Consider the following 25,135-nt stretch of genomic DNA (forward strand, 5'->3'; position numbering starts at 1 on the left):
AGTAGCTCCGCCCCTCTCTCGGAAGGTAACACAGGGAGTTGTGGGGGCCGTAAGCGAGCCACGCTTCTAGTTACCTCCTTAGTACCTTCTCAGGCACCCCGGGGATGGGGGCGGTAAAGGGTTGGGGTAGGGAGTGGGGAAAGGGAGATGCAAAGAGTTCTGATAAAATTTGATCCTGCCAGGCCACCGTCCCTTAACCCCCTCCCCCCCCAGTCGGAGGGGCCTTCCTCGTTCCCCTTCCCCTTCCCCTCCTGGGGATACCCAGCCGGCTTGGAGTCTCGGGCTCCGCCTCCTGGCTCTGAGAGAGCTCTGTCCCTGGTGGAGCCCCTTCCAGAGGACCTGGGCTGGTCACTTCCCCCATCTATACAATGGGATGATCACAACCTCCGCCTCGCAGGGCTGCTGGGAGAATCCCATGAGGGAGTCTTTGCGAAGCGCTTCTTGGAGGACCTGCCCCAGGAGGTTCTCCGCTACTTGTGCTAGTGTCGTCATCTCGGTTAAAACTACCCCTTGAAATAACGGTGCTAGTTCACCCTGTCAGAGTCGGGCTGTTTCCTTTCCTTCTAAGAAACCTCACTTGAGGCGTCAGGACCTTCTGGCCTCGGGAAGCCCAGTGCCCCATGGGGTGCTCACCGAGGCTCATGGAGGACCTTCTTGGCCCCTAGGCATTGCCCAGCGGGTACAGCATCAGCTCGTCCATGAAGATGTTGGTTACATTGGAGGATGAGAATGGGAGCAGATCCAGCTTTGTTGGTCATCATCTTGTTTATTTAAACCCCTACCCTCTGTCCTAGAACTTATACTAAATATCAGTTCCAAGGCTGGAAAGTGGTAAGGATTACCACTTAGCAGTGGGGGCTAAGTGACTTGCCCAGGATCACACAGCTAGGAAGTGTCTGAGGCCAGATTTGAACTCAAGATCTCCCATCTCTAACCACCCAGCCTTCTTAAGTCTTTGAGAGTTGTCTTTATTTACAGTTGTTGTTATTGTAACATTGTATGAATTTAGGTTGTTATTTTTTGTTTTCTTTTACTCTCTGCTCAGTTCCTATAATCCTGAAACTGTCCCTTTTGTCATTTCCTAGGGCATGGTACTCTAAGACACTCATATATCTTAATTTTATTATTTAAAATTTAAAAGCGATTACATAAACAAACTAGTGTAAATAAAAACTGAGAAACAACTGGAGAAAAAAATCTAAGCAGTTAATTTCTCCAAAGATGTCATTTCTAAGATATATAAGAAATTGATAGAAATGGATGGATTAGAGCCATTCCTCACAGTGGTCAAATGATATAAACAGGCAATTCTCAAAGGAAGAAATGTAAGCCATCTATGGCTATATGGAAAAAAAAAGCCCACAAATCACTAAAATTTAGAGAAATACAAACTAAAGCAAGCCTGAGGTTCTGCTTCATGCCCATTCTATTGGCAAAGGTCAAACAAAGGGACATAATGGAAAGAGAGATTGCCCTTCAGCAGTCTGACTTAAAGATAAATGGTCTATATGGAAAACAGCAAGAAAATTAAGAGGAGAAAATAACCCTAATTTTCTTCTTTCTTTTTTTTTTAAAAGAACCCTTACCTTCCATCTTAAAATCAATACTTAATCTAAGGCAGAAGAGTGGTAAGGGCTAGGCAATGGGGGTCAAGTGACTTGCCCAGGGTCACACAGCTAGGAAGTATGTGAGGTCAGATTTGAACCCAAGACCTCCCATCTCTGGGCCTGGCTCTCAATCTACTGAGCCACCCAGCTGCCCCCCCCCCCCTTAATTTTCTAAAAGCCAAGGCTGATGGAAAAATACACAGACTACTTTTCTACTTTTCCTTATAAATGATAGGCACTTGAGAGCTGGTATTTTTAGGGGTACACAAAAATGGAAACATGAGCAGAGATAGCCTGAGCTTTACTTCTTGGAATATTTGTTTGAACATTTGTGTTTCTCCAGGGTTTCTGTTAGCAGAGGCATTTAACCAGAAATAGGTCAAGCACCTACTCTGTGTCAGGCACACAGAAAGCCAAAACAAAAGACAGTTTCAAGTGGGAGACAACTGACAATTGAACAGACGATTGAACAACCAAATGGACTCGGGCTAGATGGGAGATCATTGATGAAGGGAATGCACTAGTTTTAAGAGTGATCCCCAAAAGGCTTCTGGCCTTGAGCTAAGGAAGGGCAGTGGCTTTGTTCTTCATAGCCTTCCACCCATCCCCAAGTAAGGGCATTTTGAGTGGGCAGTGGAAGAAAGAAATGTGGAGATCTGTTTCATTTCCCCTTCTTGGGTGAAGATTTTTTCTATTCCCACCACTTGTCTTTGGCTTCTAGTAACTAGGGGGGAAAAGGACTTCTGAAAGGTAAAGTCTAGGTAAATTTAAGTCCTTCCCCCAACTTCCCTTGCAGTTCAAAGGCCTAAGCAGTTTTCTGGAACCTTGGTTTTAGAACCCAGCTGAAGGAGAGTTAAATGGTACCACATCACTCATTACTTAGCTATTGAGGCTTTGCCAGACTGTTCTCTTCATTTTTTAGCTATAATTTTTATTTTCTTTGGGAAAAGTTTCCAAGCATCTGTGGCGAGTAGACAAACTATCTTTTCTGTGTTCAGTTTAATCTATAACTGGAGAAGGAATTCTTCAGAATAAAGGTAGCAACCATGCCCATAAGTAAAACGACCAAATTTAGCTTTAATCGAATAAAATTTTAACTAATGGTATTATTCTTTCTTTATAATGTTTTCTAATGAAGACAAATGCACTTTTGTCTCTCTAGACTACCACAGATAAGATGGGAAAAGGTTTCAAGGTCGTGGTTTGTGGAGCTGTATCTGTGGGGAAAACTGCAATACTGGAGCAGCTTCTTTATGGAAATCACGTTATTGGTAAGGCTGATTTTCTTAAGTAGTTCCTTTAGGGGGACCTGGGCATTACTTGGGGGTAGTTGGGAATCCTTCATAAAACATGTTATCTGGGTGAAAAGATAGAAGTTGGGCTCACAAGGCTCAAATCCTTGAGAGAAACCTGGATTAGTTCTAGCACCTGCAAGGTCCACACAATATTTGCTTCATCCCTGAAGTCATCTTAGGTTCTCTTGGACCTCCTTTAGCCACTATTTAATGGCTTCTGGTTATCCATGTCTACAAATGGCAGACACTTTGTTTATAGCACATAATTTTGGGGGAGGGAAAGGTGCTCAGTGCATTGAGGTCAGTGAGGATGGCTCATTAGCAAAAGCATTTAAGCCTGAATTTGGAGCTGTACCCCAGAACAATCTATCTGAGCACCAGCACACATTTATTAAGGGCCCTCTAGAGGCCAGACACTGTGTTGGATGCTAAAGGTATAGTTATAAAAATGAAATAATCCTTCCTTTCTGGAGATGATCCACATATGTTTATAAATATAAGACAAATAAATAAAACTATGGACAAATCCAAGGGAGTCTGGAGTGGGGGAAAGCATCGGGAGTTGAGAGGAACCAGTAATGACTGTGCATTATTGATGCTTGATTACATGAGGGACTCTGAGGTGGAAGGAGGGAGAAGGCCTGGAGATGGGAGACATGTAGCTCCAGAGGGGGTGAGTGTGTCTGAGTTTGGCAGAAGTATTGTAGGGTGGGCTGGAGTGGGGAGACCACTGGGAAGGCACCCGCTTCTGTCATCTCCAGGCGAGGTCAGGAGGGCCCAGATTAGGGTAGCGGCTGTTTGGGTTGGCTTTGAGAAATGTGATGAAGACCAAAACCAGATCTGGCCGCTGACTGGGTATGTGGAGTAAGGAGGCCCTGTGAACATGAGGGGATGAACCCAGGGCACTGGAAGGATGCTAGAAGAGTTTGGAAGGGGGAAGGCAATGGGTGAGCTCCATTTGGGACATGAGTTTGATGCTGGCCTGAAGCTTAAAGGAGAGAAGCCTTCATAGAAGTGATGGAGAAATCCAGGGCTGATGAGGCTCCCCAGTGAAAGTGTGGAGGAAATGCCCATGGTTAGCTTGCAGCCTATGAACGTAGGACCACAAGGACACAAAATGGTCAGGGGGTAGGAGGTAGGCTAGGAGAGAAGAGAAGAGGCGGGTAGCAGCATCAGATGCTGTAGGTCCTCAGGAAAGCAAATCCAGGGCCAAAAATGGTTCTTGGAGGCAGCAACCAACTGGGAGGAGAATTGAGTTATCGGGTGGTTTTGATTCACTTTTATTGCAGGGCAGTGGAGGAGGGCAGAGGTGAGGTGGTGGCCATCAGAGAGGAAAGATGGGTTCATACAAGTGTTATTTCCTTCCATCCATTTTTGCTTTTTGTGCCTATGACTTCATTTCCATACTTAGTTTTATTCTAGTTTAGTTCTTGCTATCATTAACATCAATCATGAAAATAGTTATTTTGTGTATAATTGCAATCCTGATAGGAATTCCCAGGATTTTTGTTTCCCTCTTGACAGAGTAGGAACATCTAAAAAAGAATGCTTTTGTGTTCTTCAGCAGCAGAAACACTTGTGGGTTCATCAGTGTGGGTACAAACACTTTGTCCTGGCGCAGATTGCAATCTTTCATATTACAATAATGGGTTTCAGGAATTGCTGTGGACCAAACATTTACCTTATAGGGCTCTTCTGGTGACCTAGAAGCCACTGGCCTTTGGTCAGTGCACACTGGAAGCCCTTCTGACTTGGTAGGATTTGCACATGTGGCTTTGAATCCTTCATGTTTTACACATGATGGGTGATGATAGCAAAAGAGAAATGGGATGACTGATGGTACGTGTGTGTGTGTGTGTGTGTGTGTGTGTGTGTGTGTGTGTGTGTGTGTTTTCCTTGAAACATCAGGTTTGGAAGACAACCACACCATGGAAGATGTCTACGTGGCATCCGTTGAAACCGATCGAGGGGTAAAGGAACAGCTGCGCCTTTATGACACCCGGGGCGTGCAGGAAGGGATGGACCTGCCAAGGCACTACATGGCTTTTGCTGATGGGTTTGTGATGGTCTACAGTGTGACTGATATGGAGTCCTTCCGGAGAGTAGAGATCATTAAAAAGGAAATCGATAAGGTCAAAGACAAAAAAGAGGTCAGTAAGCAGCTTTGCTAGAGATACTGTTTTTAATCCAGATGGCAGACTGAATTGGTAGAGGAAAACTGGACTTGATTATATTTTTAGTAATCTTGACATGAAAACAAAAATCTGTTTTTCTTGTTAGACAGTAAAAGCTGGTAGAGCCCATTTAGCCTCATCACTCAGAAGCTAGCTGGATTTTTTGCCTTCATCCTTCATTTAGTTGTGAGAGTGAAGATGGATTTTTTCTGTTTCATTTAATGGATGAACTTGAATGACAGACAAGGCACTGTAAGCTAAGCCACTTGGGCCGGCCCCTACATAAGACACCCAGAAAAGGTATTGCATATGCCCTGGCTTTACCAAGACATGGACATTGACTCTAAAAACCCCACATATTATCATTTCAGCCCCTTGTATGGCAGGGTTTGAGGGGGAGGACAGACTATACTTGGAATGATCTTTCTCCATTCCCCAGAAAAGTATATTCTGAGAAAGTAGCAACGTAGGAGAAGAGATAGGAGCTGAAGAGTGAAATGAAATTTGCACACTTTAGAAGAGTCGGAATTCCATTCTCCTGTCTTTTCTGAAGCTGAAAATATTGAAAATAGCCACGACTTTTTGGCCTTTTTTTCTTGGTTTAATTTCTGGCTTCCAAACAGCTTTTAATCCTTAAAAAACAAAAAAACAAAACCAACCAACATATCAACTAGATTCCAAGCTTTTCTTCATTGCTGCCAGCAAGTTAGTAATCTTATGCCATCCAAGAAAAATTTGAGGAATTCAAAGTACATGAAGTGTTTGCCATTGTTACTGCTGTCTAAAATGTTATTTAGAAGGAGGATTTTGAAGGTACAGCCTAAACTTAGTTGGGTTGAGGGAATTACAGTGAATTAAGTTATATGATAGAAAATAACAGTGGCAAATTGTGTTCTCTCCAATTGTTTTTTTGGTGACCTCACCACCTCCACTTAAAAACTCTTTTCATGGGGTCACCCCTATTGACTTCTCATTATTGTCCCCTGCATGTAAGAGAAGGAAGGATAGGGTACATCCTTGGGCCTGGGCACAGGATCTGCCTTGATGGTGTGTTGAGCTGGAGCTTTATTCTTTTGTTTTGAATTATCAGTTCCCCAAATACCAGGCATATCCATACTAAACTGTGCTATTTCAGCCAGGTATTAATATTGTGATTCTCTGCCTGAAGGTTTCCTTCTGTTACCAAGAATAATCAATAGCTGGCTGTGGCCACAGACTTAAATTATTTATTCTTTTCTTCCATTAATACCTGTACAGACATAAATGGGTTATGTATGTGTGGATGGCCACAAGCAGCAGCAGCAGCATCTTACTGATCTTGGGGGCTGCGAGACGTTCCCTCTACCTTGTCAGACTCGGAATGAGGCGTAGCCTTGCTCAGAGTAGGTTCTGGACAGCAGGAAGGGAGGCCCAAGAGCATCCCACTTTGGATTGCTGGACCAGAGCTGCTTCACTTTTACTGGGGACTGCCATGGCCACAAATGTTAAACTTCTTTAACTGTTTTCTTCCCTTTAAGGTAACAATTGTGATCTTGGGAAACAAAAGTGACTTATCTGAGCAAAGGCAAGTAGATGCCGACATGGCCCAGTACTGGGCGAAGGTTGAGAAAGTGAGGCTGTGGGAGGTGACTGTCACTGATCGGAAAACACTGATGGAACCCTTCATTTTTTTAGCCAGTAAGCTCACCCAGCCCCCCAGCAAATCCTTCCCCCTCCCCGGAAGGAAGAAAGGGAATATTCTCCCAGAGAATTAGACAATATCACAGTAAATGTCAACTAGGAAAACCACCTGCTGGGTTGTGATATTTGCCTTATTCTAGACTTTCTGGATTCAAAATAATAAGCTATTACCTAGAACATCTAGAACTTTTTTCCCTTAGGAAAGAGGTCTCTAAAAGCACTTTATGTCCTTCAAGTTATCATCTATCAGGTTGGGTTGGGGAGGATAAAGGGGAAGAGATTGCCCATGGTCTTATGTGAAATCGTTATATATTTATATGTGCTGTAAATACCCTTTTCATTTGAAAAGCAGAGGTTTTTAATGATATTGTAACTTGTGTCAAAGACTAAAAATAAAATTTGGGTGGCATCGATGCAGCTATGTAGACTTTTGGTTTTGCTCTTTACCCTAAACAAAGGTCCCCTGAGGTGACGGAGAACCCCCCCCCCCTTTCACTGAGAAGATTTTAAAGGAAATCTTCACATGCAGTAACATGGTTAACCTGAGGACTAAAATGAGTTCAATTCTAAAGTGCTTTGTTGCTCTGATGCAAAAACGACCACCTTTCCCCAGTGTGTGTAACAAAACACTAGCTCGGGGGCCCAAGTTCTGGGTTTTAATCCGGGCTCTGCCGCACACATAGTAGCTTCTCTGCAGTGGCCGTCCGCTGCTCCGGGCAGCAATGAATGCCCTTTTTGGGCTAAAGGGTCAAAATGGCTGCTTGGACATCAGGCAGAGCTGGGATAAGGGGGGAGGCGTGTGCGTGTCCACACACACAGGTCACACACGGCTCCCTTTGTGGGGCAGCCTGAGCATTACTGGACTGTGGGGCCTCGAGGGGCAGCGTTCGGCATTAGAGCGGCCCCCACAACCTGGGGGGGCTGTTCTGACGTGCCAACCTAACCAGCGATATTCCTGATGCTGAGCCTCCCTTCTCCCTCCTGGTTAGAGTGCTGCTAAGCGCCTCGCTTATTCTGCTCTTTTATCTTCTGCAAACAGCTCATTCCCGTCCCTAAAAGCGCCGCCTGTGGCCATCCTGGCACCCGGACTCCAGGGAAGATTCAGCCGTTTGGTCCTGGGGAGGCTGGGGGTGGGGGCGGCGCAGTGACCTGCATGGGGGAGGGGAGAGAAGGCCTAACAGGGCCCATGAGGGGGATTTCATGAGTAAAATGAAGATTCAAAGAATACTTTTAACTTTCCCACTACGTGTATTTTGGACAGAAGGGGGGGGATCCTGCTTGGCGGCAGCATCCCTGCGGCCACGTGAGTCCGGGGAGGCGAGGAGCCCGCGTGGCCGGCATGGCAGGCGCCGCGGAAGAAAGCGACACGACGTCCTCGGCCCGAGGGTGCAGCCTTTTTTAATAGCTTTTATTAGCACAGTAACAAATGCAGACTCAAGTAGCCCACAACATAGAACCAACCAATCCACCGAGCGACTCCTAGTCCACGCCTTACAGTAACAGCTTAAGGTATTTCACTACAGGCTCCTCTTGCGCCGACGCAGCTCGGCCAGAAAATGAAACACGGCCTCGACGGCCGTCCTTGATGGCGTCGGGCTTCACACGTCCACGTTATACAGCATGAGATGACGGTCTAAAAAGGAATTGTTAAATAGCAACGTCCCCTCTCGGGGGAAAACCAACATCTTTTTACAAAAAAAGAAAGCAAAGCAAAGGAAAGAAGGCAGTCTGGGAAGGACGCGGCGTGCACGGCGGGCGCCCTGGACAGAGGAAGCTGTTGGTCTCCATCTTGGCGCCACGAGCCCCGGCCCAGCGTGCGCTTCCGTCCTCTGAGCTAAGACCGCAGGACTACGACAGTCTCCCAAGATGCTATTCCCAATTCTAACTGTCTACCGTAGCAAGATACCTTAAGTGACAACAACAAAATCTTAGGAAGAAATAAAAGACTGAATAAAATCTGTTATAGAAATACCCTCCTCTTTCTCACTCCCGCCCCCCCCTCAAAATCATCAGCAGCTCTTTCCATCAGACAGAACGTCCGGCCGGCCGCGGAGCCCCGTCTAGGTCGCGTATCTCTTGGTCCACTGCCGGGCCATTCTGTCGTGTTCCGCTCTGTTGGTCATGTACTGAGTGGCAATACTGCCCACCAGGGGGTCGGCTGCAAGGCAAGGAGGAAAGATTAGTGGGGGGGCACGGGCAGCGCCGCCTCATGCCTCCCCCCCCCCCCCGACCGTCGGCCGACTGCAGACCCGGGACATTTCCTGAGAATGCAACACCGGGCGGTGGTCTGGGGGCCAAGAGGATGCTGTCCAAGCCCACTGACACCCTCTGTCTGCCTCAGTCTCCTCAGCTGTCAAATGGTCCATATCTGTGAGCACTTAGCACTGTCCTGGCACACGGGGGGGTGAATGAACACTTGCTCCCTTCCACGTCTACCATCCTTACAAGAGGGTTCTGGGGAGCCGTTTGGCTCAGGGAACCCAAGGCCAGGCCTCCGGCCCTTCCTGCGCTTCTGCCTGGGCCCTGACACACAGTGCAGATTCCAAGCCGGAAGGTGCGGACTTTCACCCAGAACAAAACCACTAAGCCGGGTTCTCCGAGGCCTGTAAGCCCCGCTACTGGGGAGATGGAATCCGGGCCGGGCCAGGGCCGGAGCCGGCAGGCTCCCAAGTGGCCGCTCCCTGCCTTCCTGGACACACACAAGTCGGGTCTTCATCATTAAGGACATGGACCGTGCCGCGAGGGGCCTTCGGGCTCCCTCGGCCATCCCTGCCGCCTCCAGGCCCTTTGGCTCAGCTTGTGCTCCCGGGGAAAAGCGGATCATTGATGACGGGTTTGATTAAGTTTGGCTGAACCAGACCTGCAAAGCGAGCGGCTAAAAGCTCCGAGGTTCTGCCTCTGCCCCAGCACAGGGACGGCGCGCCAGGCCGTGGCCGTGGAGCGGAGCTCCGGCGCCTCCTCAGGCCCCTTCCCAGGCTCTTCCTCCCTCTTGGCGGCCCCGGGGCAGGCCTCCGAGGTCCAGGTGGGCTTCTTCCTCTAAGGTCCAGCGGGCAGCCCCCCTCACTGACCCCCCCAAGTCCTCTCTTCTGCCATCTAGGCTTCCCCTGGCTGGCAGCTAGACCCCAAGGAGGCTGGACAGAACAAACTGCCATGCTAGAAGGGGTCCAAGGGCCGGGGGCTGACCCACCAGGGGAGAGATGGGTGTCAGGGAACAAGCCCTGGGATGCTGCAGACCAGCCCAAGCAAGCAGCCTGGAGAAGGCAGTGGACGCTCCGGCTCTGTCCAGGCTGGAGGCCCAGAGCACCCACTTCTCTTCCTGACGGAGCAGAGGCTGCCCTGTGGCTCTCTTTTCTGGGACGACCACCAGGGCTGCACGGGGAGGGTCACCGCAGATGTCTGAGCTGACCCAAATCTCGAGCGGTCAGCTCGCCTGCAGCCGGCGCGGCCCTCCCTCTGCCCCCGGAGCCCGCCCGTCCGGGCGGCGCGGCTCTTACCAGGGTTGCAGTCAGTGAGCAGGGAGCAGATGGAGAGAAGCACTTTGGAGATGGTGAGGGCCGGGCTCCAGTTGTCCTTCAGGATGTCCAAGCAGATCACCCCCTGGCTGTTGATGTTGCAGTGATAGATTCTTGTCCGGAACGTCACCTGGGGGGAGAAGGAGCCCGTGAGGCCGGCCACGCCGCCGGCCTCCCCTCCCCTTTCTTGCTGTTTCCCACGAACAGTCTCGGGGTTCCCATCGGTATCCAAGAGGCACGAGCCGCTGCCCACCCCACAGGCCCCTCTTTCCTCTCCGATTGCCCAGTCCAGCGCTCTCCCTTGCCCTCTCCTAGGCCGGTCCCTCCGGCCCCCACCCAGCCTTCCTTGAGAACTGGACCCACAATGCCCCCTCTTCTCCCGGCCTCGGCCCTCTGCCCAGACGGCCCTGCATCTCTTCTCCAGGAGCCCCTCCTGCTCGAATGCGGCGCCAGGGCCCGAGCGAGGACACCGATAAAGGGGCAAAGCCAACACTTGTGAGGAAAGGGTTCGAGATCTGCAGACATTCATTCACAAAGTGCGTCTGAATAGCTAATGATAAAGCAGGAAAAACGGGATGAGGCTGAAAATGCTAGGAAAAATGCTTAGAAAGGAAAACCCTCCATTTTTCACACTGAATCTCCGGAGCTGGTTATCTGCTGACCTCTTGTGTTGGTCGGCAATATTGCATTCCTCCATCTAAAGATCATTTGTCCAAAACCGGCTGCTGCGGGCTCAAGCCCCAGCCGGGATACGCGGTAAAAGGCTTAAGAAAAAGTCAAAATGGAACATGGTAGCCAAAGGTCTCTGCCTGCCTTTGAGCTCCAACATTCCCCCTGAGGGGCTGCTCTAGCCGGGCCTCCCCAAGACTTGTTTCCCAGGAAATGGGCAATTCTGTGCTGCCCAGCAGGCTGACTTAGGAGGCAAACAGAGGCAGACAGATCAGAAAGAGAAGGGCACCTGGATGCCAAAGAAGGGACAGAAAACAGAAAGGAATGGTGACCTTTCTAGGGACTCAGCTGTTGGACTTTCTAGTAAAGGTATTTTGCTTGAAATACTAAATACTTTCTCTTTAAAAATCTGAATTCTCCAACAACCACTTTCCACAAAAACTACTCGAGTGAGTTGGGCTTTCTCTGAATTCATAAGTAAATTACTTCAAATGTTTCTTGACAACATGGGGTGCTGTGCAAAGTTCAGAGGAAGAAAGTATGAGGTCAGGAGAGCCTTTGTGGCAGGGCCAAGAACCAGAGGGTGGCCACAAGAGAAAAAGAGGGCTGCACGATGGCCTCCTCAGAGGCCTCTGCAGAGAGAGAAGGCAGGAGGGGGGTCCCCAGGGCTCCGGGAGAGAAGGGGAAGACGATGTTTATCAAGTTGGAGAGGTTGAAACTCTCCATGGTGCACTTCATTTGCCATTTTTTTGCCTGCTACAAAACAAAACATTTTCTTTCCTTTTTTGGCTCACCAACACATTAGAAATAGTTTGTTAGTGTTAATGCTAAGAGGGTGACTTCCAGCTCCTGAGATATGATGGAGCAGCCAGTGTGAGCCTGGACAAGGCAGCCGCTCTGGGCCAGCCTCAGTTTCCCCCTCCACAGGAATTCAACCAAACGGGGGCAGGAGACTAACAGAGCTCCCATTTCTTTACTGCCCAGAGATGCTGGAAGAGGATGCCTGAGGAGGAACCAGAAGGTCTCCTTCCGTGGTCTGATGTCACAGCCTGGAGGGGAAGAGCTTCGGACAAGCCTCTCGCAATGTCCAAGCGTTCCCTGGGTTGGGTCCTTGGATGTTCAATTTTAAACAAAAACATCCCATTTTGGAAAGCTGATGCGTGGCAAGTACCTCAAAATGACCCAAATAGCTTAAATTCAAGAGACAAGGGAAGCCCCATCTTGTCATCGAGCAGCAACCCTGAGGGTTTGACAGAACAAACTGGATGTTTTGGGGGGCCCTGGGGCCTGGGGTCCGGCCTGCTGCTGGGCGCAGATTCCCCGAGTCCTCAGCTGGATCGTCATCCTTGTGGCCTCGCACCGGTGCAGCTCGCAGGGCTGGCCGAGAGCCGGTGTCCGACTGTCTGAAAACCTTACAGTGCCGTCGGGCTGTCCCTCGTCTGGAGAAGATCAAACCAGGCCTCCCTCCCCACCCCCGCCTGGGGGAGAAGTGAGCAGGAGGAGAGACGGACAGCACTCAGAGCCGGTCCGTGGGCCTCGTGGCCGTCTTTGTGGAGCAGCTCTTACACCAGCTCTGCAGAAAGCAGCCCCGGCGGGGCCCAGGGCCGGCCGCCTCTGGGGGGGGTGTCTGTCCTGACCCACCCGTGAAGGATGCCGAATCTGGACGAGGCTGGCCAGGCAGAGAAGGGCAGACACGGGCCGACTCCGCGGGCTGAGTGGGAGCCGGGCCGGAGGTGTCTGAAGGAACGGGGAGAGCCAGTGTGGACGGCTGGCCGTCAGCAGAGGACAAGTGAGGAGAGGAAACGAGCATCTATTAAGCAGCTACTGTGTGCTGTCCGGAGAGGATCTCTGGGAGGGAGGGAGATGCTCTGGGGATTCCCGTCTTACAGAGGACGACAGAGGCAAGGAGAGGTTAAGTGACTTGCTCAGGGTCACAAACATGTCTGAGGCTGCCCCCCATAGAGGTCAAGAAGGACGAGGATGGGAAAAGGCCGTGCGGTCTGGAGCAGTCGCTGGTGTGTGGGCAGTCTGGGGGCCCGGCAGGGATGGCCGCTCTCGAGCAGCGAGGCCCGGCCTTTTGTTCTTTGAGCCCTCGGGTCTGGGTTCTGGGCAAGGGGTGGAGGCAGGGCGGCTGTGGGAGGCTGGAAGAAGCTGAGGAGGCTCAGAGCAGGGTGACGGCCCAATGTGAGGCCGTGGAAGAAGCTGCACTGGTCAAGGGGTCAAGGCTCAACCCCCAGCTCGGTTCCAGCTGCCTGGCACCACCGTCCCTCGGCCTCTTGGCCTGTGACGTCCTGTGTTGGCAGGCCCGAGGGACAGAGGACCACGGACGTCTCAAGGCTCCGCTCCAGAGGTCGCCGTCCCTCCAGCCCTGCAGTCCCCCAGAGGGGCTGTTTCCCCATTTCTCTTCCAGGTCAGTGGTTGGTCAGCGGTCAGCCAGTGGCCTCTAGGCGCTCTCCTTAGGCTCATGGCATGGGTCCTTCGTCCATTCGAGGGCCCTCTCTGCCCCGACCGCCTGGGGTGGCCCTAATTTGGGGCTGGCCGCAGGGTTGGGCCGGAGTCCTCGGGGGGCCCTGGGCTCTCCCCAAGTCCAGGCAGGCTGTCCCCGGGCTGCACTTCCACTTCAGCTCTCCCTCAGAGGCCTCAGGCCGGGCACAGCGGCCGTCCAGGACGGCAGGAGCCTGGCGGCCTTACAACGTGCCCAGGGGAGGCACAGGACACGGAGGCCTCAGAGGTGAAGTGACCGGAGCATCCGAGGCCGCTGGACCTCAGAGAGGAGCCATCCGGCCACTTCCAGGCTGGGATCCTGTCCCGGGGGGCTGCCGCTCCACCCCCCGCCTCACTGCACCCACCTGTCTGTGGCCAGACGGGGCCGGCCTCGCACGCAGCCTTACCTTGGGAGGCTTGAAGGGGTATTCGGGCGTAAAGGTGATGTCCAGGAAGAACACGCCGCCCTCATAGACCGACCCCGGAGGCCCCAGAATCGTCGACCTCCATTCGTAGATGTTGTCGCCTTTGGGCCCGGCACTGCGGAGGAAGCACAGACAAGGCGGCGGCGATTAGAGGCTCCCCCGCCCGGCTCCCCAATCTGTCGGCACAGACTCGGGCCTCTCAGCTTACTAAAGCGCCTGCCCTGCCCCCCATTTTCCCCAAAGCGTCCCCCAGAGGGACGAGGCTGGTTGGGAGCCTCCAGAGCGTGGCGCCTCTGTGTCCACACAAGGCCAGGGGAGGCCCCTGGGAGGCCGGGGCTGACCGCGGCCGCCCACGTCTTCGGTTGTGCTTCTACGAGCCCTCGAATGGCAAACCCCATCCTGGCTGTGGCGCGTCCCATGGAGGGGAGGCCGAGGCGGGCCGAGAGCCTGCAGGGATGTGGCGGCGAACAAGAGGGCGCGTCAGAGGCGGTGGCGGACGGACAGAAAGACAAGGGGGAAAGCTTGAGAGGCCGCAGGTTGGGTCCAACACGGGGAACCCCAGACTGCGGGTCAGGAACCGCCGAGGTGGGGGCGGTGACTGACAGGTGGGGGAGAGGATGGGAGCTCCAGCCGAGCCCCAGGCCCCCCAGCCCCTTCTGGGGCCCCGTCATTCAGATGTGGTGAAGATTCGTGGCCAAGGCTTCCCCTCACTTGCTGGGGCTCCGGACATCATTCCCATCCACGGGAACCCCCCCAATCCTCTCCCAAGTTGGGTGCTATTCCCTGTGTTTGAGATTTGGGGTGGAGGAAACTTAGGGAGAGTTTCTTTTTTAAAATGTTCAATTTAAAAGGCATTTTATCCTAGTCAGGAAGAGGCCCCTGTGATGAGGGGGGCCGCAGGGGCCCCCACATCCCGGCTAGGACTTCCCACAGCATGGCTCCTGCCTCAAGGTTCGCTGCAGGCCTCTCACAGCTTCTCTCCAGCCTTGGCCATCAGTGACTACAAGAACCCCAGAAGCCCGGGCCGGGGCGGAGGGGAGGAGGGGGGGAAGCGGGGTCTTCAGGGCTCCCCCCGGTGGCCGCCCCCTTCAGATGGCAGGCTGGGCTCTAAGCAGGGAAGGGGTGATGTGCGGTGGTCGCTCCCATCAGAGCTCCTGGGACAAACCCCTGCCGAGTGGGCGCCAGGCCTGCCATCCCTCTGGGCCTCAAGCTCAGAACGCTTTAGGGGCGCCTTTTGCTCGGAGCCCTGTTGGTTTCAGTGGCAAGCTCCCCTGTTCCCCCTGAAGGATGAGGCTCCTTTTCTCAAGCATTGACTGGGAGGCAGACACAACTGCGTCTGATGCTCTCTCCATCTGGTTTGGTGGCTGACTTTTTTCCCTTCAAATGATGTGGATTTTTAGGGCTATTCTTTGTATCCACCATGACCTAAGCTAGATTCCCAGTAGAGCCCCCCATCCCCATCTCCTCCCTCAAACCTCCCCCAAAGCAGAGCCAGGGACCTTGGGAAACCTGGGGGTGTAGACCACAAAACGACCCAGTGGGCCTGAACCACATTAAAATGTCCAGGGAAACCTCTAACAAAAGATAAAAATACTAACAATGTGAATTTGTGGCTTTCCGAGTCAATGGGTGGCCTGCAGGGATCCACGGCTAGTTGAGTTTGGCTCCAGGTCTAATAAAATCAAGACTCGAAGAAAGGCCTTTGGGGGGCTCCGGGGACGCCCCCTGCTCCCCGCTTCTCACTGTCCCTGGATAGGCAGAGCTAAGGCTCTTTCTGGTTAGGGGCAACCCCCCCCCCCCGGCCTTCTGGCCATGGAGGTGGCCACCAGCCACCGCTCCTGCCTTCAGGACGGCCTCTTCTCCCAAAGCTGCTGGGAGGGAGTCGGGGCCCGAGGGGCCGTGGGAAGGGGCTAGAAAAGCAGCAGGAGAGGGAAGGCCGAGGCGGGAGACCTCCAGGGCTGCTGGAATCTTTGATTTAACTGGAAACCAAGATATTGGATCCAACAATTAGGATCCGTTTTTTAAAAGTGCCGATTCTGAATGAGAAGACAACTGGCCAGTGCCCACAGCAGGACGGGGGCCTTTCCCAGGACACGGCCCTTTGGGCTCTCAGATGAGGGCAGCTGTCGGACAGGAAGTCCAACAAGTCTGTACGGGGGTCTCGGGGCAGAGGAAGGGAAAGAGGGAGGCGGCCGGCAGAGGCCCCAGAGCGAGTCTGTCACCCTCAACGCCAGGACTAGCTGGGCAGGCCTTGGGGCCTTTCTGCCGGGACCCTGATCAAGGAGAGCAGGGGGTGACGGGGCCAGGTGGACGGCTGCAGAGAAGAGGGGTGACTTGCTCCAATGCTCTCAGGGCTGGCACTGGACCTTTCGGGGTGGCAATCCTGGGCTCCAATGGCAGCTGGAAGGATTTCCTCCTCTGCTGAGGGGCTCCTCATGACCCACCTGGGACAAATTCTACTCACTGACATGAAACCATTTTTCTGATACTAAATTTCGTTCCTTTCTGCTTCTTTGGCTTGTTCCTAGCTCTGCCTATGGGGGCCGGACAGAACCAGCCCCCTTATCTCCTGCCCAACCCCCCAGCCTCCAACTGTCTGTCTAGGGACACCAACCCAAAGCCTACAGATATGGCCCACCTTATGCTGGGGCACCAAGAAGGGAGCTCCAGCCAGGTCTGCCCAGGGTCCCTCTAGCCACTCACCTAGAACTCCGGGTGAGGCCAGGAACCCCCCAGACCTCTTCAGGGTAACACTTGGGGCTCCTTACACCCCCCAATGTACACCCAGTGGGATCACAGCCCACACGCTGCCTCCAGAGCCCGTCACCAGGGTGCCCCCTCCTCCTGGCAGCCACTCTAAATGTGGCCCAAGAGCGGCCGGAGAAGTTTCGTCCAAGGCTCCAGGGCTGTCCAGGGGGCTCTGGGCTGAGCACCTTCGGTACTTCTGGCACATCCCCGAATGGCATCTGGGGCCTCCACACCACCCTGGCACTTGCTCATCTTGGAAGGACGTAAAAACCTTTCTTCAGTTTTGTCTGCAGCAGATTCACTGAATGATCATGACTCCATTTTGGGGTGGTTTCTCTTTTTTCTATCAGTCACAGCCCCCCGGCCCAGAACAGCCGGATCTCACCAGCTTGAGCTCCCTCGGCATCTTCTGAGCCTCCTCAAGGGCTTCCAGAGATGGAGATACCCTCGGGCCATCCGCACGGGAAAGTTTCCTGTGGTGGGAAGGAATTCCATCCCAGGGAGCCCCCGGACCAACGGTCCTCCGGCATCTCTGGACTCCGGCCCCAGCCCTCGGCAGACCTTTCTGGTCCCACGGTAAAGCCTGGTGGCTGACCGGCAGTGGCCTGGCCGGTGGGGGCCTCTGAATGGGGATCAGGGGGTGCCGCAGCCTCTCATGCTTCATGTGAAGTGAGTTCGGCTCGGGGTTCAGCAGCTCGAGCTCCGAGCTCCGGAGGATCTGTCCAAAGCGCATCTGACAGAACCGGCCCGACAGTCTCGCCTTGGGCCCGACAGGCGATTCAGGGAATTCTGCCACAAGGAGGTGCGTCTCGACAGTATGGCAAGAGAAAAGGGGAGTCAGGGGTGAACAGGGCGGGGTGCGCAGGAGAGCGCGAGGATGCTTCGAAAGAAGGCTGCACCCCGTTTCCTGAGACCCGTCCAGAGCTCTCCAAGCCCGTGGGGGCAGCGGGATGGACCGTCCCCAGAGCCTGGACAGACAGAGCCCACGGATGGCCACAGTCAGCCAAGACCAAGCACGCGGGGAGCGTCTGAGGCGCGGCGCGGCCTGGCTAGATGCCAGTGTGAGGACACGGCGGACCATCCTCACAGAATCAGTCTGAAGAATGTTAAAGCTGAGGCAGAGCACTTAAAAGGGTCTGAGCCGACACTGAAACTGGGCCCAGAGGCTGCCACATCCAGAATCATCAAGTCCTCCTTGTGGCCCAGCACCTTCCCAAGTGTCCAGCCTTCGTCCCCTTTGCTCTCCCCCACTTACTGGGACATAGAGCTGCTCGGGCCTCCTTTGGGCCTCCTTGGGCTCTCTGGTGCCAGGCATGGCTGCCCCCCAACCGCTTCTCTGTGCCCTCCTCTCAGCCACCCTCACTTCCCTGATGTCCACACGTTCCTCCCTATCAGACACGGCCTCCTCAAGGGCGGGGGGCCTGCGCAGGGGAGGGGGGACGATGCCCAGCTTCTGCCAAGGAGGGGTCACCAAGGCCTTTCTCCCCCTGGCGGAGGGCCCAGAGCTGCCTCCCGGTACATCTGTCTGCCATGTTGAGGCCACTTGGGTGGGGCTCTCGTGCCTCATTAAAGATGGGGTGCAGCGAGGCTCCCTGACAGAGCTGTTTCCCCTGAAGATGCCGCTCACCATGCCCGCTGCCACAAGGGGCCCTTCCTCCCCGGCAGGGCCCTTCCACCGGCTGGAGGCGGGGGGGTGGGGGGTGGGGAAAGGGGGCGGGTAGGACAGAGAAGGGAGACGCAGGGAAAGCCCATCAGGATGAGGGAGGAGGGCGGCCGCCCAGGCCTTCAGAGCCCAACTGACCGGCTCAGCTTTTAAAAATCCACTTTTTAGACACGGAAGTAATCGCACACCTTCCTTCCCGCCAGGCCGAGTGCGGCACCCCCAGTTTCCCTCCAAGCTCCCTTGGCTCCCATCCCCCCTCCACCTCCCCTCATAGGGACAGCCAGGGTCAGAGGTCACCCAGAGGGTTCCCGTCCGGCCGAGGCCTTCTCGGTCATTGACGCCATCACTGGACCCAACTGAGGACAGGGCGGGGGCAGTTCTGGCTCCCAACGGCCTCCCCAAGAAGAGCCTCCTTGGGACGTGGCCCAGCACGGGGCACCTCATGGGCAGAAGCCGGGTCCTTCCTTCCAGTGATGGAGCCCCCACAAGTCTCCCCAAGTCGTGTTTAGACATAAACGCCCCCATCAGGGGCCTGAATGCGCTCATGATCTGCACTTGGGCCGATGTCCAGAGTCGACAAAAAGAAACTTAAAAAAGCACAGGTTGGCCCGCAGGGAGAGTGAGGGGGACAGACGGACTCCAGGCCGCCCCCCCCCCCGCACCCCAGAGCCCAGCGCGCACTTAGGCTCAGGGTCCCCTCTGATGCCCACCTGGAGCTCAGGAGAGTGGGGGGGCTGTCCTGCCTGGCCACTCCTCTGGGGGAGCCCCATTCTGAGCCCAGCTCGTGCTCTCCAGCGGCCTCTGAAAAGTCAACATCCAGGTCTGAACTGGACAGCTTTGAGACACTTCCCTGACAGGAGAGACGGCAGCAGAGCCTGGGGGACCCCGAAAGAGGCCACAGAGCCCTGGCTTCGAGGCGCAGCAAAGAGATAAGGGGGGGCAGAGCTGGAAGCCAGGCGGTGCCCCCCTCATGCCCGCAGGGCTCTCCCAGGGACTTGCCATGCATATGGGTGAATGGATTTGCTCCTGGACATGGCAGGCCTTCTGTGGCTGGTGTGGGGGAGACTTGAGGCGGACAGATCCCCCCCCCATTCCAGGACTCCCTGGGGAGTGGGGGAAGTGAGCGGCTCAGCGAAGGTCCAGGAGCCAAGACCCGGGGCAACTGACCCTTTGGCACTTAAGACACTGCCCGCTCCCTGCCTGTGTCTATGAAGCCTCGCCATGGGCGGGCAGCGATGCCCCCTTGGGCAGCAGCGAGCCCCCAAGTGCTCGTAAAAAAGATGGAGTCCTCGGCGCCTCCTGGGGACAGACACGGAAGGACCTTGTGGGGGCCAAAGCCCAGTGCCCCTGGGCCCAGAGACCTCCAGCTTTCCCTGCTTAGCCAAGTAATCCGACCCAGGGTTCAAGAGCATTTGTGTGGGTGCCACCCTCCCCACCCAACCCCAGCCTCTTGGGGCTGCTCATCCTCAGAGAAGGTCTGGGGAGGAGCCCGCCTGGGCCCCCACTGCCACCCCCTCACTTTCTCCAAAGCTTCAAGGCTGATGGCTGGGCCCCCAGGCCTCCCTGGCCCCCCAGCAGGCACACACCTTGGCTGTTACCAGGAGGAGCCGGGAGTCTGCTCCCTTCTCCCAGACTTGGGGGGGCCTGACGAGGATAGAGGGGTCCTTAGCAGGTGTGGGAGGGGGTGCAGGGCCGCCCCATCACATCCCCAAAGTCTTGCCATCTGAGAGCAAGGGGGGACCCCTGCCCCCCATTTCCTTCTCGCCATCCTCATCTCTTTCTCTTCCCGGTTTCTCCGGCAGTGGGGAGAAGCCACCCGCAGGGGGTCTGAACGCAGACGTTCTCCCGGTGTCTCCCTCCTTTCAGGATCCCAGCAGAGAGTGGCTCCGGCCCAGCCCAGCCCACGCACACCCGGGCCTCATGGCCCAAGAGAGCTGCCCGGCCTCCATTACGGGCTCTGGGTGCAAGAGGAGCGGCCCAGGCCGGAGGGACAAGAAGGCCGGCCCTGGCTCTGCCGTGCCCAGACAGCGGCTCCCCTAGAAGGCGGGTTTTCTGGGAAAACCTAGAAACAGCCGCCCAGGAGGCAGCGGGGCAGGCCCAGCCCTGCAGTCAGGGAGGCTCTTCTTGGGGTGGCCGCAGACCCCTGGGCCAGGGGCGGAGGAGGCGGCCATGAGGGCTCTGGAGAGGCCCCGCAGGTGCCGCCCCAATGCCCAAGAAGGGACACACAGCGGCGCGCCTGGTTTTTGCCAGAAGGTTTGGGGTGGGGGCCCCCCTCACCGGACACCCAAGCACGCGGCCTGGGAAGTGCGGCCCTGGGTGGCGTCACGAGTGCCTGTGGGCTGCCCAGAACAAGAGCCCCCCCCCATCGTCTCCCTGGGCTGCTGCTCGACTGGGGGCTCAGGGGGGAGCCTGCTGGCCCCTTCCCTGGGGCTCCCCCCCACCCGTCAGGCTTGGAGAGGCCTGAGCAGAGGGGCCGCATGATGGGGGGGGGGATACTGGACACTTCACCGGGTCCAGCTGGGGAGGACAGAGACTGAGTCACTTTGGGGAAACTGAGGACAAGTCCGTTTGGAGAGTTCAGACACGGGGGACGAGGCTCTGAACCAAAGAAAGGCCGGGACTCTGGAGAGAGCAGGAAGGGGTGCGGGTGCAGGAGAAGGAAGCCAGATGATGGGTGGGTTTGGGGGGGAACGTCCCGAGGTCTGATCTGGACAGGCTGAGCCAGAGCAGCAGCCTTCTTGGGACGTCCAGAAGGCACGTGAAGATGACCGAACCCCAAGGTCTAGGGGTTGCCTGCAGCAGGTATTGGGGTGTCCATCAGGAAAGCATCAAGGAGGAGATGCCACGGCGTGCGCCCCAAAGAGATGAGGTGGCCAGGCAGGGAGGAGATGTGTGAGAGAATGGGGTTCGAAGACAAGAGAAGGGGGGCTCCAGGGAAGGGGCTGGGCAAGGTCTGACCTCCACAGGGGGCTGACAGGGTGGCAGCTTAATAAGGAGGCGGCAGCCAGGGTCCGAGCCCCGGGGTGGTTCCCTCCTCTCTGTCACTGTCAAAAGCCCGGCCTGTCCCCCACTAGTACACATAATTAGGGGCTGCCTGGGATAAAATTTCCTAATCAAGAGCTTTCACAACAGCGTCCTGCGATCCCATCACTGTGACCAGCCCATAACTTCTTGTGATCTTTCAGAATCCACCGCAGTGACTGGCGCCATCGCTCAGCCTCCCTCTGGGTGTGGTGGCGATCCAGGGGAGGGTCTCGATCCAGGACGTGCTCCGGAGGGGCCTCTGGGGCAGTGCAGGGCCCAGGAAGTCTCCGCTGCTCCCCAGAAGCGCCCCGAGGCTGGCTGCACATATCATAGCAGAGCCAGAGCCCAGAAGCAGCCAGAATAGCCTCTTCACAGCTCAAACTGGGGCCGGGCCATTGGCTGGTCAGGGTCACAAAAAGGGGGATGTTGGGGTCCCCGGGCCGGGGCCTGCAGCCACGGGTGCCCCGAAGGCCTCCCACGAGCCCCAGGAGCCCAGGGGACCAAAATGAAAACGTGCAGAACCAGCAGCTTTCTGTATCCCCAGGCCGGGGAGCCCTGCACTGGCCTACAGGACACCGTCCTGGGCACGGGGTCAGCTCTCCAGCCGCCCGACCAGAACTAGAGAAAGGAGGGAACTGGGCAGAGCCAAGAGGCTGAGACAAGGAGGGGGGCCGGATGCCCAACGCGGGCACAAACAAGGCTGCCGGGGAACACACGGGCATCTGCCCATCCCCCCCGATCTCTTCCCACCCCAGGACACTGAACACAAGGCTGTCCCCAGTGTAGGGGGTCCCTCCGACAGCAGGGAAACTCTACCTCGACACCCCCAAACGTGCCTCCCACCACCTCTAATCTCCCTGTCCTGTCTGGCTGAGAGCACCGTCCACCTCCAGCAGGGTTCTGAGCTGGGGTCCGAGACCTCTAAAGTGCGGAGGACCCCCAGCCCAGGGGACAAAATGCCTCTTCCTAAGGCGGCTCTCAAGGACCTCCAGACTCCCCTTCAAGCTGTCACCCCAGCTGGGCTGAGCCAGGTCAGGTCTGCCCGCTTCTGGCCTAGCTCCTTCTCTTCCTTCCAGCCAGGTCTATGTGGGCTAACTCCCCCTGGGGTGCCCCCGGTCTCTCGGGAGCCTGGGCTTCTCCTGGGGTGCCCGAGGCCAGTTGGGCTGAGGGGCTCCTCCTCCTCCCTCAAGCCGTCTCTCAGAGGCCAGCGTCCACCAGGACAGAGCAGGTGATGCAGAGCTCCAGAAGGAAGGTCCGGTCACCTCAGCACAGCCACCCTGGCCCAGGTTGAGCATTTATGAGGCCTCCTGGGGGCCTGGAATATGGGCGTCCCTCTATGACCCGCCCCCGGTTCTGGCCTGAGGCGCTGGGCCATCGGGCTTCCCAGGAGGCTGGAGCCCCCATGCTCACACCCCAAACCCCTTGTCTTCTGGGGACCTTGTCAATCCCTGTCCACCATGGCTGCTGGCTCCAGACAGGGAAGATCGAAAACAAGGACTCTGTCTTTTCACACAAACGAAAGGCCTTTTCTCACAGAATTTCCCACTGACACCCCAGAAAGGTTTGTTCCTCGCTTTTCAGGATGTTGGTAGAGTAAATGGGGAGAGGGACAAAGACCTGGCCCAGACCCCAGAGCTAGTAAGAGATGCCTCAGGCAGAGCTTAGCCTCTGCTCCCCTCTGCCCCAGCTGGGGGGGAAGGTGGCCAGGATGCTTCTAAGAAAGGGAGAAAGGACTGGACTTCCCATGGTGGGTGGGTCATTTCCAGACCCGGGCTCTGGTTCTCGACCTTTCTTCTTCTAACTTTCATTTCCCAAAACTTTAAGAATTTCTCTTATGCCTAGGAATCTCCTCTTCCCCAAATTTTGTTCCTGTTTTCCCATTTCTGCCTATATATTTCCAACGTTCCTAGAGCTGAATTCTCACGCTATAATCTGCCCCAAACTGGCTCCGTCTAGCACAAGGAGTACCCCAGAATTCTTTTACATGTGATGCTTTGGGTGAATGAAAATACATTAATTTCCTGCTTCAGCAGATCTCCAAGGGAGACAAACTTCATGAGGAACACATAATATCTCTTCTAAAAATTCACCGACAGCACGGGCCCACGGGAAGCTAGGCCCTAAAGGCTTAAAAGTAGACCGAAGGCCAGCCTAAGGAATCCATTCCCAAACCCTGGGTTTGATGCCTTTTAATAAGGCACCACCTAAGCCAAATCGCCCAAATGGGTGCCGCTGCGATGCTGCCAGGGGTTGGGCCTCCCTGGGCTTCCTTGTGTGCCCGACTAGAACAGCAATACAAAAGGAAGCGCCTGGCTGGGCCTCGGTGACCTCAGTCACTACACGGGCCAGCGCCGACCGCCCAGAGCTCATTTCCCTCAGCTTCAGACAGGGCCACAACAGAAACAGGCCCAGGCCCGAGCCTCCAGGGTATCCGGCACTCAGAATGCTGGTCCTCATGAACAGGAGACCGCTTCTTCTGGGGGTGCTGCTGGGCACGAACCAGCACCCACCTTTCCAGGCCAACCACACCATTCAGCCTTGGGCCACAAGGACTCCTGGGGCACCCAGTGGCCCCGTAGTCCATGCTGAGGCCTCCGAGAGCCCAGACAGGCCCTTCTACCAGAGGCTTGGGGGGGTCTTCAGAAGGCAGCAGCAGGCCCCAGACGGAGCCTCCACAGAGAGGCTTCCCTGAGGCGCGATGTGGGAGCAGTCAGGCCCCCATCACCAGGAAAAAGCCAGCTGAGGCCCAAACACGACCCCACTGAAGCTCGTTGTAACGCCAGCGCCCCCATGCCCGGTTGGAGTAGCAGGCGGCCAAGTCTCTGGGGGCCGTCTAACGAGTCTGAAAAGATGTAAAGAAACCAGTCCAGAAGGAAAGATGGACAAAATGGAGCAGGGGGCCATGCTGGCCAAGTGTACCAAAAGCCTCCAGACACGGATCCTCTCCTCAGAATGGAAACATTCTTCCTGAGTCACTTGTCAAATTCAGAATTTAAGGGAAAACGCCCTTGGGGGGGCCGAGGAAAGGTCCATCCTGGGGGCGCCCAGGGCATGGCCAAGGGAGATTCTGTGACGTCTTCCACCAGGGGGGATCTTCTGGGAGAGCTGGGCCAAAGGCAGTCTTGTCACTCCCTCAGGGCCTTCCAGAGGCCTCTCCCACCTTTCAGGCGGAGTTCCTTCAGGCACAGCCCAGCACCAGTCCTGCTGCCCTCTCTGAAGGCTTCTGCCCCTCCCGCCCAAGGCTGCTGCTGGTGGCAAGGCCTGCTGAGCGGCTCTTCGGACCAGACTCTGAGCTGCATAAACACTCAGAGGGGCCTTTCCTTCCCCTCCAGACTCCTGGGGCTTCTGGAGCAGCACAGATAATACGTTTCCCTACCAAGACTAATAGCGGATGGGGTGCAGGGAGGGGCAGTTTTCCTGGCTCAAACAGGGTGGCAGACACCCAAGAGTCTCCCCCAGAGAGAAGCACCCCGTGCCCTCCCCTGACTGTTTGGGACCCTTCGAGGACCCCCGGATGCTCTTCCAGCAGAACTTTGCCCCTGTTTTCAGTGAGGATTGTCCAGCTGCTTTTCCAGTGTGATCCTTTAGAAGTCAGAGCAGTTTCTGAGATAGCTTTCACTTGTTTGAATGCTTCTGTACCCACATCTGTTAAATTACTCCACACATTTGGGCAAAATCATGCAGGCCTCGCAGTTTGCCTAAAGCCTGATGGACAGCTTGGAAATGTGCCTTTTCTTTCTGCTTTAATTTTTTTCCTTTGTAAGCGGGTCTCAGTTGTTTGCCTTACTGGGAGATCTTCACCAACTGAAGGTTTCCCCCCAGTCTAGAAACCCCAGTAATCTTGGTTTTTTAAA

At 55.3% G+C, this 25,135-nt stretch overlaps 2 protein-coding genes across 3 annotated transcripts; one reads left to right on the forward strand and one right to left on the reverse strand.

Moving 5' to 3' along the window:
* Positions 1-147: 147 nt before the first annotated feature.
* Positions 148-7,160, forward strand: NKIRAS1 (NFKB inhibitor interacting Ras like 1). Of its 2 annotated transcripts, XM_044678528.1 has the most exons (4): positions 148-462; positions 2,770-2,878; positions 4,811-5,052; positions 6,594-7,160. In XM_044678528.1, the coding sequence occupies exons 1-4, from the start codon at positions 148-150 to the stop codon at positions 6,828-6,830; spliced, it is 903 nt and encodes a 300-aa protein (XP_044534463.1). In that variant the 3' UTR covers positions 6,831-7,160. The 2 variants fall into 2 exon arrangements, with proteins under 2 accessions (XP_044534463.1, XP_044534464.1); XM_044678529.1 differs by lacking the exon at positions 148-462 and having other exon boundaries at positions 2,785-2,878; positions 4,811-4,908.
* Positions 7,161-8,135: 975 nt separating this feature from the next.
* LOC123249759 (ubiquitin-conjugating enzyme E2 E1-like) lies at positions 8,136-16,799 on the reverse strand. Its single transcript, XM_044678885.1, has 5 exons — positions 16,629-16,799; positions 14,201-14,409; positions 13,829-13,961; positions 10,251-10,398; positions 8,136-8,914 (listed from the first exon to the last, which is right to left on the reverse strand). Exons 1-5 carry the CDS (start codon positions 16,797-16,799, stop codon positions 8,817-8,819), a joined length of 759 nt encoding a protein of 252 aa, XP_044534820.1. The 3' UTR covers positions 8,136-8,816.
* Positions 16,800-25,135: the final 8,336 nt, after the last annotated feature.

Source organism: Gracilinanus agilis, chromosome 5 (assembly GCF_016433145.1).
Source record: "Gracilinanus agilis isolate LMUSP501 chromosome 5, AgileGrace, whole genome shotgun sequence".
Lineage (NCBI taxonomy): Eukaryota > Metazoa > Chordata > Mammalia > Didelphimorphia > Didelphidae > Gracilinanus > Gracilinanus agilis.

Bases quoted from the DNA above. Each gene is read 5' to 3' on its own strand.
- LOC123249759 (XM_044678885.1), bottom strand. From the start codon at position 16,799: ATGTGCCAGAAGTACCGAAGGTGCTCAGCCCAGAGCCCCCTGGACAGC. The intron at 14,410-16,628 runs GTACATTGGGGG...CCTGACCCGCAG, and splicing joins GGGCTGTGATCCCACTGGGT to TCTGGGGTTCCCCGTGTTGG. The intron at 13,962-14,200 runs GTGGGCGGCCGC...CTTCCTCCGCAG, and splicing joins GTAGAAGCACAACCGAAGAC to TGCCGGGCCCAAAGGCGACA.
- NKIRAS1 (XM_044678528.1), top strand. From the start codon at position 148: ATGCAAAGAGTTCTGATAAAATTTGATCCTGCCAGGCCACCGTCCCTT. The intron at 2,879-4,810 runs GTAAGGCTGATT...TTGAAACATCAG, and splicing joins TTATGGAAATCACGTTATTG to GTTTGGAAGACAACCACACC. The intron at 5,053-6,593 runs GTCAGTAAGCAG...CTTCCCTTTAAG, and splicing joins AGGTCAAAGACAAAAAAGAG to GTAACAATTGTGATCTTGGG.